This window comes from Cervus elaphus, chromosome 11, assembly GCF_910594005.1.
Source record: "Cervus elaphus chromosome 11, mCerEla1.1, whole genome shotgun sequence".
Classification (NCBI taxonomy): Eukaryota; Metazoa; Chordata; class Mammalia; order Artiodactyla; family Cervidae; genus Cervus; species Cervus elaphus.
The window spans coordinates 2,892,935-2,908,716 of record NC_057825.1 but is presented as its reverse complement, the minus strand read 5'-3'; the positions used below and the strand labels follow the sequence as shown (position 1 = coordinate 2,908,716).

The window sequence follows — 15,782 nt, the reverse complement described above, 5'->3', positions numbered from 1 at the left end:
CACGGGTGGGGAAGATGCCCTGGAGGAGGGAATGGCAACCCACTCCAGTGTTCTTGCCTGCAGAATCTCACGGACGGAGGAGCCTGGCGGGCTACAGTCCACGGGGTTGCACAGAGTCAGACACGCGCTCACGGTGGTCCCGCAGGACACAGGGTCCAGGAAGCTCCTCCTCAGGGACCCCTCCTTGCAGCCCTGCCTCCAGGAACAGGCAGCATCACATGAAGAAGGTCCAGTAGGTCAGGACAGCGCAGGTGAAGGGGGCTCAGTGCTGGAAGGACAGCTGGAAGGCCTCCATGCCACCATCCAGGCCTGGCGCTGTGACCGCCCCCGCCTTGCCGGTCCTCACCCGGAGTAAAGGCTCCTTTAGGGTAGACTCCTGCCTCTGCGGCTTCACTCTCTCTCTTTCCTTCACTGAGCACATGTTACCTCGTCCCTGTCATGTTCCAGGCTTCATCAGTGAAGACCACCCTCCAGAATGGGGCTGGGCCGCATCCAGTCAGCTGAAGGCCGTCGAGAAAGCAGACAGAGGCCCCCTAGGAGGCGGAAGCTGTGCACCCAGAATGCCTTCAGACTCAAGCTGCAGCGTCAGCTCTTCTTGGGCTCCAGCCCGCTGGCCCACCTGCAGATTTGGGACCTGCCAGCCTCGAAAATCACATCACCTGATTCCTAAGAATGAATCTCTGTCCATAAATATGCATACCTTACTGGGTCTGTTTGTCTAGAGAACCCAAGTTAATACACACTTTCTACTTGGGTGGCTCTAGAGGAAGAGAATCTTAAGGGCGAGTTTACGGATTTGCTCTGGGATTTCAGGTAAGGTTCCTGAATCTGATTCGATGGAAATGCTCTGATGATTCCATTTCCAATAGTGAAGAAGCTCTGGCACGGTGATGGGCAAGCATGATGTACAAAACAGCCCACTGGGGCCCCAGTCATATCTGTGTAAGAGGCAAGTTCTGGATGATCATGCATTTGATCCTCTGGACATTTCTGTCAAACTATCAAGCATAATGAGGTTGGCCGGTGGCTCCTAATGGTGCTGGACAATGTGGGGAACACACGATGCGATCAGGGATCAGTGATCCTGGCTCACATGCTGCGTAAGTGACTGTGAGTGTCTATATTTGCACAGTCCTGCTGACTCCATGACTTCCAGACTTTACCCTTCAGAACTGTGAGGACAAATTTCTGTTGTTTTGGTGGTGGCTTAGTCACTAAGTCGAGTCCGACTCTTGTGATCCCACAGACTTTAGCTCACCAGGCTCCTCTGTCTGTGGAATTTCCCAGGCAAGAATACTGGAGTGGGTTGCCATTTCCTTCTCCATTGTTTTAAGGCACCCAATTGGTAGCACTTTGTTATGAAGTCCAGGGAACCGAATGGAATCCAAATATGTGGGATGCTCTAGCTGACAAACAGGAATTGTTTCCGTATTTTAATGACTATATAACTTACATACACCAAACACACCAAACGTGTTTGGCAATTGCAGCACACGCTTTAATCACCTATAATAGGATGAGAATGTGTCTGTCACCCCCCATATCTCCGCCGGCCCGTTTTCCAGGCAGCCACTGCCAGCTCGCTCGGGGCAGCCTCTGTCTGACGTCAGTCACCACACTGTGGGGCGCCATGTCCGAGAGCGGGGAAAACCACTCTGCGTTTCATTACCCACACAAAGTGTCAGGACCGCAAAGTGAGAACTGTGCTGCTCATTTCGTTCTTACTGTAAAACTATGAATCCAGAAGGGATTCCCCGCTGTCTCAGTGATCAAGAATCCCCTGCCAAGCAGGAGACGTGGGTTCGATCCCTGGTTGGAAAGATCCCCTGGAGAAGGCAATGGTAACCTACTCCAGTGTTCTGGCCTGGAGAATCCTATGGACAGAGGAGCCTGGTGGGGCTAGTCCGTGGGGTCACAAAGAGTCAGACAGGAGTAAACAGCAACAATATATCTAGAAACAAAGAACTAAAGAGCAATGACAGGAAACAAGACTCCATACTTAACTCACAAATTTTTAATGAGTCTTCTAAATAACTTTAAATTACAATGGGAAAAAAAATCAGACTATTTCAAAGTGTATGGTGTTTTGAACATTCTTTGTCATTGCCCTTCTTTGGGGTTGGAATGAAAACTGACATTTTCGAGGCATGTGGCCACTGCTGAGTGTTCCAGATTTGCTGGCATATTGATGCAGCACTTTAACAGCATCATCTTTTAGGAGTTTAAATAGCTCAGCTGGAATTCCATCACCTCGTCTATCTTTGTTTGCAGCAATGCTTCCTAAGGCCCACTTGACTTCACATTCCAGGATGTCTGGCTCTACGTGAGTGACCACACCATTATGACTATTTGGGTCACTAAGACCTATTTTTTATAGTTTTGTGTGTTCTTGCCACCCCTTCTTACTCTTCTCCTTCTGTTAGGTCCTTGCCATGTCTGTCCTTTTTTGTGCTCATTTTTGCATGAACTGTTCTCTTTTGAAATGAGTGACAATGCAGACCCTGGCTATAAAGGTCCCAGAGACAGAATTTATGCTCTCCTCAAATGGAAAGTTGAAACCATATGCTTTTCTTAGAAACAAGTATCATTCAAAATAAAGGACCCTGGTAACCAAGCACCCTACTCAAGAAGGGTACTAAAAAAAAAATAAAAATAAAGTTAAAGGAACAGATAAGCATAAAATCAAAACCACATGAAAGGTTTTCCAAGAAAATATAAAAGATCAAAATTGACTTGAGGTGGAAAACTTGAATAAATTACAACAGAAGGAATTGTAACCTAGAAGGAAATATAAAAGCTCATCAAATATTTGCCACCATACATCATACAAGCAAATACAAAGTCCCAGATTATTCAGATATCTCTGAGCCTAAAAATAATGAAGAGTCCTCAGTTCAGTCTACTAGGCTGTCTGGGGCTTCCCTGGTGGCTCAGACAGTGAAGAATCTGCCTGCGATGCGGGAGACCTGGCTTTGATTCCTGGGTCGGGAAGACCCCCTGGAGAAGGGAATGGCAACCCACTTCAGTGTTCTTGCCTGGAGAATCCTGTGGACAGAGGAGCCTGGTGGGCTACAGTCCTTGGGGTCACAAAGAGTCAGACGTGACTGAGCAACTAACACTTTCACTTTCAGACTATATAGATCACAATAACAATCTTACTGGGACGATTCCAAAAGGGGACCACAAGTCAATCTTACTGGTGAATATGATATGAATAATAAATCAGTATGCTGAAATAATATACCATGGCCAAGTACAATTTACTTCACGTTTGTGAGGATAATTAAATTCAGAAATAATCTTTGGAATTCACTTATATTAATGCTATGAGAGAGAGAGAGAAATTATATATCACAGTAGATTACAAAACAACTTGACAAAACTCAAAATCCGTTATTAGGTTGGGCGGGGGGGAACCTGCAGTTAAGGAATTCTAAATTTAATAAAGAGAAGTTATCTTGAAACAACAACAGACTCTGGTTCCTATGATGAATCACCACTAACACCCCAGTTACAGTAAGAAATATGAGAAGGATGCCCCCGACCTGCACCCCAGCAGGGAAGTCCCGGAATTTCCCCACAGCAAACTCTTGTGGGTGACAGTCTGGTTGAAAGCAGTCTGAGGAGGTTGTTTTGAATCACAGTTTTATTTTTATTTGAGACCACGGGAAGGTACATTTTGCACATTAGAGCATGACAGACCCTTGGGACAATGCACTTCAAGGTATGTTGCTTAGTTGCTAAGTTGTGTCTGACTCGTTTGTGACCCCGTGGACTGTAGCCCGCCAGGCTCCTCTGACCATGGGATTTACCAGGCAAGAGTACTAGAGTGGGTTGCCATTTCTTTCTCCTGGAGATCTTCTTGACCCAGGGATCAAACACGTGTCTCCCACATTGGTAGGTGGATTCTTTACCCTTGTGCCACCTAAGAAGCCCACTTCAAGGTACCAGAATAATGGAAAGAAAGAGGGAAACCACACTAAAAATGAAGGAAATGGTGAAGCTCAGATTTTTTTTTAAATCTCAAGAGAGGATTTGTTCATCAGGCTATTTTTTAAATTAATTTATTTATCTGGCTGCCCTAGGTTTTAGCAGTGGCACACAGGATCTTTGATCTTCATTACAGCATGCAGGATCTAGTTCCCTGACCAGGGATCGAACCCAGGACCCTTGCATTGGGCTCATGGAGTCTTAGCCACTGGACCACCAGGGAAGTCTCCATTGAGCTATTTTTGATAAAAGACTCTTCTGTGCTATAGTCCATGAATTCTTTCATGCTTGAGAAGGGGCGGACATGCACACAGTGAGGATACCACGCAAGGATGAAGGCAAAGGTGGGGGGGGGGGGGGGGGCGGTTCAACATCTGCAATCCAAGGAACCCAAAACACTAGAAGCCAGGGAGAGGAATGGAGCAGAACTTGCTTGGTGGCCTCAGAGGGAACCAAACCACCCAACCAACAGTTCAATCTCAGAAGTCTAGCTTCCCAAGGTGATGAAACAATCTCGCTATTGTTTAAGCAACAGCAAAGCAGAGGGGGATACTTGAAGGATAGGGAGTCTTCCTCTCTTTTAGAATATGTTTATCTATTTTTGGCTGTGCTAGGACCCTGTTGCTACGCGGGCTTTTCTTTACTTGTGTTGGTCGGGGATTACTCTCTAGTTGCGGTGCGCGAGCCTCTCATTGCTGTGACTTCTCGTGGCGCGCGGGCTCTACGCACGGTGGGTTCTATGTGCGCGGCGGGCTCTGTGCGCGCGGGCTCTATGTGTGCGCAGGCTCTATGTGTGCGGCAGGCTCTATGTGCGCGGGCTTCAGGGACCGAGGCACGTGGGCTCAGTACTTGTGGCACACGGGCTTAGTCGCTCTGCTGCCCATGGGATCTTCCCGGGTCAGGGATCGAACCCGAGTCTCCCGCATTGGCAGGAAGATTCTTTACCACTGAACCACCCGGGAAGCCCTGGGGAGTATTTCTTCTAACAGTCACTGCTCCGTGTTGCTCTGGACTTCCTGCAAGAACTAGGAAAAGGAAAAAGGAGGAGCAAAAGAAAAATAAACACTTGTGGGGAGTAAAATAAAGAATAACAGCAAGTACAATAGTAACTTAGAAATAAGTCGACTTAGTGTAAGTAAACTGAGGCTTAAACACAGACACACACACACACACACACACCAGAATCAACAGGTCAGGGACAATGAATAAATAGTTTAATCTGTTTATCACCAACTGGCTGGCGGGAGATGTCACCAAAGTGAACATAGAGCTCCTTACGTGATTCTGATCTCAGAGACACGCTGTTGTGTGTACACACCTCCTAGGAAACCAACCAGCGTGAGGACTAATGGTGCTGAACAAGCGATTAGACTAAAATGCAGCAAATCCAGAAATGAACAAGTGAAGGACTGCACCACAGTGAAACCAAACCACACCCCCCAAAATGGGGGAAAATCACTCTTCTGAATACCTTTGGGTCAAAGGAGGAAATAAAACCAGCCTGGTCAGAGATGTGGACCCTGGACACAGAAGCTTCGAGAGGTGGCCCAGGACACCAAGCCCTTTCCCGTGGGGTGATGACGTGGTCACCCCACAGGAGGTGCTGTTGCCCAGGGAGGTCTTGGTGGAGGCAACACTGCGGGACCACCCAGAGATGGTACATGGGCGGATGTCCTGTGCAGAGAGGTGTGTGGAATCCAAGGAAGAGCGGCTTGGGGGCTGCACAAATCCCAGCATTCCTGTCGGAGGACATCTGCGGAACAGCTGACCTGAGGACGCATTTCTACCAACTTGTTACCAAACGGAGGAAACCAAGAAGAGGGAGTAAGAAGAAGCTCAGGGCCACGTGCCCTAAATGAGCCGGTCTCGCAGCACCGAGATCCAGATGGGGCGGACTGGTCTTCCTGTTTATCATGACCCTGAGAGCTGGCCAGGCGTCAGAAAGGAGTGAAAAGAGAAAGTCAACAGCACTACTAGAAGAAATAAAAGTATTATTATTTTTATTATTATTAACCACTGATGTGATGATCTGCCTAGAAAATTCAAGAGAATCAATTAGAAGAAAGCCTGCTAAGACTCAAAAAAAATTCAAATAATATAACCGGATGCATGATATAGACACCATATAATCATGAGTAGCTTTCTCACACACTGCACACCAGTAATAACTAACTGACAGATGTGATAGCAGAGACCAGCAAATTACGGCGTGTGGACTAAATGTATCCCACTGCCTGTTTTTAGAAATAAATTTTAATTTGAACACAGTGGCTCTCATTTATTTATGTACTTATGGATGCCTTTGCACTAAGTGCAGAGTTAAATTAGTTATGACAGGGGCTGAATGGCCCATAAGCCCTAAAACATTCACTATTTGGCCCTTCAGAGAAAAAGCTTACTGACCCTGGCAATAGGAATAAAACCATTCACCAATAGGAACAAAACCACTTACCATTCACCATAGCCATAAAAACCATTAAATGCCTAGAAATGAAACTTACTAACCATGGGCAATATATATAAGAGAAAATTATGAGGTTCTGCTTTTAGTAGTGGGTGAGTAGTTCATAGACAACTCACCTTCTTGGACATGATAACTATAAACTTTGGCCAAAATATACATTTTTTACAAAACTACCTGAAGCCTTTAAAAAGTGATGAAAAGTGAAGATTTGGAAGGAAAATCTTCACTTGGAAAAAGAGATAACAGTTGGAGAGATTCCTTTAACTACAGCTGTTAGTCTGAAGCCACAAGCCCATCAGCAAAATACAGCTAAAACTCAATAAAGAAAAAAATTCACATCTTACTTGTTTGAAGAACAAGGAGACAAATCTGGGCTGACCACAGCAGCTGGAAACTACGAGGGAAAATACCAGAAATGAGAGAGTCACAGAGAAGGAGCCCTGAATTCTGTGTGTAACCTCAGCCCGAGTCTTTGGCTGATCTGTGAACAGGTCATGTGTAGGGTAGACATCACGCCACCAAGCTGACTCTAGAAGAGTAATCAAAGAATTGAGCTGTGGCCCACCCACCACAGAGGAGAGAGAGCCAGAAATTTGGAGACACCCAAGTTCCTACCTCCTACAACAAAAGTCCTTTTTGCTAAGGACTCTAAAAGAAACTCACTCCACAATAAATGATCACAATGTCTAGGAGACAATGAAGAATGAGTAGACACATGAAGAAACAGGAAATGTTTCTTCCTGAGTGGATGGGTGGATGAGGCATGAATAGACGGATGACATATGTGAGTGGTACAATCACAGTACCCAGCCAAACGTTAATGGTAGTGTTTAGGCGATACGTATGTGAATATTCACTGTACAATTTCTTACAATTTTTTGTGTGCTTAAAATTTTTCAAAATAAAATGTTGAGAAAAACAGATTTTAAAAACCTTGAAGTCTTTAAAGATTTTTAAATCTTTAAAAAAAGATTTGGAAGACATTTATGGGGAAACCTATGAAATCATTGAAAGATATTAAAGAAGACCTAAATTAATGGAGAGATTTGTTCTTAGTTTGGGATATCCCAATTATTGAAAAGATATCAAATATCTTCAACATAATTCTGATTTTTAAAAAAAACCCAGAAGGCTCCTTTGTACAATTTGACAAAAGAGTTTAAAATTTAGATGGTAATGCAACAGGCCAAGAGCAGCCAAGATATTCTTGAGAAACCAGGTGGGAAGACTTGCCCAGTCACATACCAACATCTACGTATAAACCTAGAGTGACTAAGATGATGTGTTTTTGACATAAGGACAGGCAAACAGACCAATGACACACAGACTAGAGAGCCCCCAAAAAACCCAGGCACATACGCGCACTTGATATCATGTGACCAATGATACTGCAAATCAGTAGGGAAGAGAGCTTTTCAATAAGTGGTGTTCAGATAATGATTACCCAGAGGAAGAAAAGTTAAAATGGGCCCTTACATTAAGATCACACACAAGTCAATTCCAGTAGATTAAGGACCTACGTCTTTAATCTTAGGTCTTCCCTGGTGGCTCAGCTGGTAAAGGGTTTGCCTGCAATGCGGGAGACCTGGGTTCGATCCCTGGGTTGGGAAGATGCCCTGGAGAAGGGACAGGCTACCCACTCCAGTATTCTGGCCTGGAGAATTCCATCATGGGTTCGCAAAGAGTTGGACACTGAGTGACTTTCACTTTCACTTTCAAAGACCTAAGTATGAGGCAAGAACATAAAAGCTTTTGGAGAATAACTAGAAGGCTATTTGGATGATTTCAAAGCAGGGGATGATTTCTCAAATTTACCTACATTAAAAGAGTTGAAATGGCAACCTAAACACTGGAAGAAGCTATTTTTAACATGTGTCTACTAAAAGTGCTAACATCCAAAATACTAACAGACACCTACAGATCAATAAGAAAAAGACAGACAGTCCAAAGCGACAAGCTACCAACACAAGCAAACCAAACCCAGAGGTGGTTTCAGGCTGGGTCTCTCTCACTGTCAGACAGCATGGCGAACTAGGCTTTCAGGAGTCCCTGACATTTAGGGAATTCCCCAGTGGTCCCGAAGTTAGGACTCCAAACTCTCACTGCCAAGGAATTGGAGTCAAGCCCTGATGGGAAGCTAAGATCCTGCAAACAGCAAAGTACAGCACTGCCCCCCTCCCCCACAAAATTAGTTAAAAAAAAAAAAAGAAGAGTTTCTCTGCTCAGGGTTATGTGGCAGCCTGGATGGGAGGAGGGTCTGGGGGGAAACAGATACATGTGTGTGTACTGCCGAGTCCCTTCCTTTTCACCTGAAACTACAACATCGTTAATCTGCTATACCCCAAACAAAATAAAAAATTTAAATAAAGTTTGGGGGGAAACAAGAAACTGCAAAACAAAGAGTTCCTTACATTTATGCATTCACTTTTAATTTAATTTTTTAATTAGTTTTTTGTTTTTTTAATTTATTGATTTATTTTTGACTGCACTGGGTCTTCCTTGTGGCACACAGACTCTTCCTTGCGGCACATGGTCTTTGGGTCTTTCTCTAGTTGCAGCAAGTAGGGGTTACTCCTTTAGGCGGCTTCTCTTGTTAGCTCTGGAGCTGGCTCTAGCTGGCTCTAGAGCGCCAGCTCAGTAGTCGTGGCCCCACAAACATGTGGGATCTTAGCTTCTGGATCAGGGATCCAACTTGTGTCCGCAGCACTGGCAGGCAGCCTCTTAAACCACTGGGTGGGCACCCAGGAAGTCCCTTCCTTAAATTTAAATGTGAACAGTTTGGAAAGTCCCTGGGCATCAGGCACTGAGGTGCGTACTGATGGACAGAAAGATGAAGACATCTTGACCTCCGAGCTCAGGATCTCACATTATAATGGGCAAGACCAATGGGTAAGGTAGGCAGAAAGGCAGACACAGCCAAAGGAGTACCCTTAGTGCTTTATGCAAATACAGTCGTTTCTGTTGTTGTTTTGTCAGAGGGAGGAGCAATTCCCTTCAAGGACTGGAAGAAGAGAGAACCAAAGAATGTGTCCTAGGAAGCTGACCTTGTCAAGCCCTTGGAGGACGAGTCACATTGGAAGAGAAGGCGGGATGAGGCGGGAATGAAGACTGCAGGGCTGGCTTTGTCCACTGAGTGGAGTTCCCTCCAGAAGAGGAAATAAGGCAATGGCATCACCCGCGCCAGCAAACCTTCGGCCAATCCCTTACCAAGACGGTAGAACCGCTGACACGCGCTGCGGCCTGACGCCCACGGCCTTTCTCGGGCAATAGTTCTCGTCGGTTCCGAATCTCTGCGTGGTTCTTGGGCACGGCCACGTAGCGCAGCCTGCGGAGTAGGGGCGGCCTCTGCAGCATCCGCTCGTCCCACAGGTACTCAGGGGACAGCACCTTGCTGGGCTTGTGTGACAGCAGGTACCGGTTCAGGTGGCTCTCGTCATGCCACACGGCCTCGATGCCCCGCGCCCGGTCGGCCGTCATGGCCTGGTGACAGGCCGTGGTGAGCCGGTAAACCTCGGGGACCGACCCCCCGAAAAAGCCTCCCGCGTAGTAAAAGTCACCCTCGTCTCTCGGGATGTAGGCTCGGGACAAGGGCCGGCGCTCGTAGGTGAAGGACTGGCGGTCGGCTGCGTAGAAACCAGGGTGCAGGGTCCCGAAGAGCGGCGCCAGGATGTCCACGCCCACGTGGTCGCTGAACTTCATGTCCACGTCCAGGCACACCAGGTAATCCACCTCGCGCAGGAAGCGCTGCCGGGAGAAATTGCTGATCATCTCCATCCGGTGCATGGAGACGTCCTGCCAGCGCCTGTAGCTCCCCACGTGGAGCACCACCACCTGCCTCCCGGCCTGCAGGGCGATCTGCGGCACATCGGCCGGCTGGTCGGTGAAGACGTAGAAGGTGACCCTGTGTCCCACCATGAAGTACTTCTCCGCCGTCTCCAGGAAGAGCCGCAGGAAGACCACGTATCTAAATCCAACAGGAAAGAGAGGGTGGGAGTTAACAGAACCAAACAGCCAGCAGAAGAATCCACTTGGGCAAAAACAGTTTATGAAACCTTAGCCATACCTTGAGGATGTTACCCTAAGTGAAATAAACCAACCACAAAAAGTCAAGTATTCTAGATTCCACTTAGATGAGGTACCTAGAACAGGCAACCTCTTAGACACAGAAATAGAATGGCTTTTGCCAGACACTGGGGGAATGGGGAACCTGGAGCCAGTGTTTAATGGGCACAGAAATTTTAGTTTTGCAAGATGAGAACCATTCTGGGGAGGGACAGTGGTGATGGTCATACCACATCTTGAGTCTGTAACACTGCTGAAGTGTACACTTAAAAATAGTTAAGATGGTAAATTTTATATTATGTGCATTTTGTGAGTTATTATGTGAGTTGTGTGTGCTCAGTTGTGTCTTGACTCTTTGCAACGCCATGGACTGTAGCCCACCAGGCTTCTCTGTCCATGGAATTTTCCAGGTGAGAATACTGGAGTGGGTTGCCGTTTCCTCTTCCAAGGGATCTTCTCAATCCAGGGATCGAACCCAAGTCCTCGAGGCTCCTGCTCTTGAGGCGCCATTGATAAGTGGATTCTCTATCACTGCATCGCCTGGGAAGCCCTATGTGCATTTTACCAAAATGAAAAATCAGAAACAAAACCACAGCCATTCCACTAGCTAAACATAACAGTACCAGACCCTGACTGGCTAGTGAGAGGAGGGGTTCAGATTATTTGGTGTTGAGCAAATATTCACAACCATAAGATATTTGATTAATCCACAAGTTTGGCAAAAATTCAAATGATTGATAGTATCCAAATGACAGATGTCTCCCAGCTCAGGACCATCCAATGGCTTCTTGTCTTTTTTTTTAAAATTGAGATATAGTTGATTTACAATATTATATTAGTTTCAGGAGTACAAAATAGTCATTCCAAATTTATATAGATTATACTCCTTTTAAAAGTATTGTAAAATATTGGCTGTAAAATTGGATCATAAAGAAGGCTCAGCACCAAAGAAGAACTGATGCTTTCAAATTGTGGTGCTGGAGAAGACTCTTGAGAGTTCCTTGGACAGCAAGGAGATCAAACCAATCAATCCTAAAGGAAATCAACTCTGAATACTCATTGGAAGGACTGATGCTGAAGCTCCAATACTTTGGCCACCTGATATGAAGAGCTGACTCATTGGAAAAGACCCTGATGCTGGGAAAGACTGAAGGCAGGAGGAGAAGGGCATCACTGACTCAATGGACATGAGCTTGAGCAAGCTCTAGGAGACAGTGAAGGACAGGGAAGCCTGGTGTGCTGCAGTCCACGGGGTCACAAAGAATCGGGCAAGACTTAGCAACTGAAGAACAACAACTTCCCTGTGGTGTTCAATATAAATAAAGCAAACAGATGAATATAAGACAACAGAGGCAGACTCACAGGTTCACACAACAAACGTGCTTCCAGTGGGGAGAGTGGTGAGGGGAAGGGCAAAACAGGGGCGGGGGCTAAGAGCTACAAACCACTAGGTATAAATAAATGGCTTCTGAGGCGCCCCTGGTGGTCCAGTGGTTAGAAATCCTCCTTCCAATGAAGGGCCCACGGGCTTGATCCCTGCCTGGGGAGCTAAGATTCCACATGCCACTCAGCCCGAGCCCTCTGGAGCCCACCCACCAAAGCAAGGAGCCTGCATGCCTCAACCTGGGCCTGACACAGCCTAACAAATAAATATTTTCCAAAAAATACCATGGGGCTTTTTAAAAATAAATAAAATAAATGGCTTCTTCTCTTAAAAAAAGGCAATTCAAGATCCTGCAATGGTCTACCAGGCCCTACAAGATCTGCTCTGATTTGTCTTCTTCTCTCTCCTCCATCCTCTGTAGGGCAGGCCAGCTCCTTGATGTTCCTGACACATGCCATCCATCCTCCTCCAGGCGTCTGCACCTTCTTCTGCCTGGAATCCTTCCCCTGCAGAGTTCACCCTAGAGGGGCATTCCCTCCTCTGACTAATGCCCAGACTGGACACGCCCCGGGCTCATTCTGCTGACACTTACACCAGCACAGCCAGAGGTAAACTCCAGGAGGCTGTGCGCTTGAACATGCCCATCTGACCATGCGCAAATTACAGCTCAGGAAAAAGGGGCAGTGGTGGAATACTACCCAGCCATAAAAAGGAACGCATTTGAGTCAGTTCTAATGAGGTGGAGGGACCCAGAGCCTATTATACAGAGTGAAGCAAGTCAGAAAGAGAAAGATAAATATCGTGTTCTAACGCATATATACAGAATCTAGAAAAACGGTACTGAAGAATTTATTTACAGGACAGCAGTAGAGAAACAGATGTAGAGAATAGACTTATGGACATGGGGAGAGGGGAGGAGAGGGTGAGATGTGTGGAAAGAGTAACGTGGAAACTTACATTACCATATGGAAAGTAGAGAGCCAACGGGAATTTGCTCTATGTCTCAGGAAACTCAAACAGGGGCTCTGGGTCAACCTAGAGGGGTGGGGTGGGGAGGGACGTGGGAGGGAGCTTCAAAAGGGAGGGGACAGAGGTATACCTATGGCTGATTCATGTTGAGGTTTGACAGAAGACAACAAAATTCTGTAAAGCAATTATCCTTCAAGTAAAAAATAAATAAAAATAAAATAAATAAAAAGGAGCAAAAAACCATGAAAACAGATTACTCTCTATCCCCTTGCCCAAACTCAGTCATTTTCTAGAGCTCATATTGTCATCTGACATATTTTTTTTACACTCACACAATCTTTTTTAAAATATGTATGTATATGGTTGCTCCAGGTCTTAGAGGCAGCACACAGGATATTCACCACCTCATACTGGATCTTAGTTGCAGCACATGGGAAAATCGAATATTGACACACAGAAGAATGAAAACAGACCCCTGTCTTACACTACTCAGAAAGAGTAACTTGAAATGGATTGAAGACTGACATGTAAGACCGAGACCATAAGATACTTAGTAGAAAACAGTGGGGAAGCTCTTGCACGTTGATCTTTACAGTGACTTATTGGACATGACACCTAAACCACAAGTAACAAAAAATAAATGAGTGCTGCTACATCAAACTGGAAAGCTTCTGCCCAGCAAGAGAAATGATCAGTGGAATGAAAAGCTGACCTAGAAGATGGGAGAAGATAGCTACACGCAGCTGGCCTCCCAGGGTGACAGACTGGGGTAACGGGGCACCAGGGTCTGCGCTGTGGTGGGGTTGAGTCCCTGGCACAGTGGCTGGTACTGGAAGTGGTGAAGTGAGCTGCCCATCTCTAAAAGGTGGACAGTGACCTCTGGGGTGATGACTCTCAGCTGTGGGACTGCTGTCTTGAGCAGGCGTTCCCAGGTGGCGCCAGTGGTAAAGAACCTGCCTGCCGATGCAGAAGAAATAAGAGACAGGGGTTTGATCCCTGGGTGGGGAAGATCCCCTGGAGGAGGAAATGGCAACCCACTCTAGTATTCTTGCCTGGAGAATCCCATGGACAGAGGAGCCTGGCGGGCTACCGTCCAGAGGGTCAGAAAGAGTCGGGCACAGCTGCAGTGACTTAGCTCACATGGACACACGTCACTGTGTGCTATCACGGTGCATATATATATAGATAGATATGACTGCCTAGTGACCCCTGCACAACCCAACCCACATTCACCTACACCCAAAGTCACTGGTGCCTCTGCACCCCCACCCACCCTGTGAGCTGAGCCCCTTGTCCGGGAAAACAGAGAGGAGCGCTGCCCTGCAGCTCAGGCCGGCTCCCTGGCTCACCCTGGGCGAGTGTCCCTCACTTACTTTTTAATGGCAAACACAGTCAGCCCAATGGTGGTGTTTCTGAATTGCGCATCCAAGATGGCAGAGTCGAAGGTCCCGTCCCAGATGATGGGAGCAAACCAGGGCGTCATGACCAGCACGTCCACTCTCCTGGGGAGAAGAGTCACAGCGCGTGAGAGCAGGTCATAGGGATGGGCCACAGAGAAGGATTTGTCCAAAGCTGCACAGTCCGTGAGCTGCAGAGCTAGGAGCAGACAGGACTCAGGACTCCCAACCCAGTGCTTTTGTCAGCATAAGCTTAGCACCCAGCACTCAACACTTCCATCCCTTCACTGCCCTCACTCAGAGTATCTCCTGAGTCCCAGCCATATGCTAGATCCCCTGAGACATCCTTTTATGAGGCCCCCTGTTTGCAGGAGGAGCACAGTCTCGAGGGAGGGCAAGTGCTAAGCCCTCCCTCAGCACGCGGGAGCTTTGCCGTAACAAGAAATAGACATTTGGTCTCTGGGACAGCCCTCCCTTTACCTGGCACTAGGCTTCTAGGACCCTTGGGAGGTCCTGGATTGTAGGAGCATCTTTTGTTCTGATGAGGTGACTCTGGGTGGGCTTGCGGGTAGTTCAGGATGGGGGCTGGTCACCAGAAAGACCAAGCCAGGATTAGAAACTTGGAACTTAGAACTTTCTGCCTCACATCCCTTCCTCCTGGGAAGGCAGTGGGGCTGAAGGTCAAGTTAACAATCAATCACGCCAGGGAGCTGAAGCCTCCATAAATATCCCTTCACTGTGGGGTTCGGAGTGCTTCCGGGTTGGTGAACACAGGGAGGTACTGGGAGGGAGGTGCTTGGGCGCTCCGTCCCTTCCCCATCCTGCCCTATTTACCTCTTCATCTGACTGTCCCTGAGCTGCATCTTTTATAACAAGCCAAGGATCTAGTAAGTAAACTGTCTTCTTGAGTTCTGGGAGCATCCCAGCAAACCATCAAACCCAAGGAGCGGGTGGTGAGAAATGATTTACAGCCCGTTGGTCAGAAGCACAGATGACAACCTGGAGACTGCGACAAGGGTCTGAGTGGGGGCAGGCTGCGGGGCTGACCGTCCACCTGTGGCGTCTGTGCTGACTGCAGGGAGTGTCAGAATCGCCTGGTGTGGATAGCCCACACGCTTGCTGTGAGTAGACGGAACGAGGCTTGTTTTCAGAGGCAGAGCTGAGTTTCAAGCCCCCTCCCCTCACAGGGGCTCTTCGTGTCCTGTGATCTCTGCCCCTTCTCCATTCTCCAGCCGGCACGGACCCCTCTCACCTCCCCCCGACTCCTATTTCATGAGTGTTCATTCACTCGTTCATCACCCTGCCAGGACCCACCAAAAAAGTTCATGCCAACCTGCCCCTCCAGATGTGTGCTGACCCCTGGAAATGTATGCCACTAAAAATTGTCTGGGAGTCACAGAAAAGTAAGAGGAACCAGGCAAGATGACTGTTAATATGATAGACTTGGTTCAACTCAACATATCCAAAATATTATCATTTCAGTATGTAACTGATGTATTTATTGACGTCTAGTCAA

The 15,782-nt window shown here is 47.1% G+C and overlaps 1 protein-coding gene across 11 annotated transcripts in view; it reads right to left on the bottom strand.

Moving 5' to 3' along the window:
* Nucleotides 1-8,865: 8,865 nt before the first annotated feature.
* The window catches only part of ABO (ABO, alpha 1-3-N-acetylgalactosaminyltransferase and alpha 1-3-galactosyltransferase), a 31,867-nt gene continuing 24,950 nt past the window's right edge, over nucleotides 8,866-15,782 (bottom strand). For all 11 annotated transcript variants that reach the window (XM_043916423.1, XM_043916425.1, XM_043916424.1 and 8 more), the window contains exons 8-9: nucleotides 14,243-14,371; nucleotides 8,866-10,418 (exon numbers count right to left, since the gene is read on the bottom strand). In XM_043916423.1, coding sequence (XP_043772358.1) covers nucleotides 9,626-10,418; nucleotides 14,243-14,371 — 922 coding nt within the window. In that variant the 3' untranslated portion in view covers nucleotides 8,866-9,625. The remainder of the gene's footprint in view (nucleotides 10,419-14,242; nucleotides 14,372-15,782) is intronic.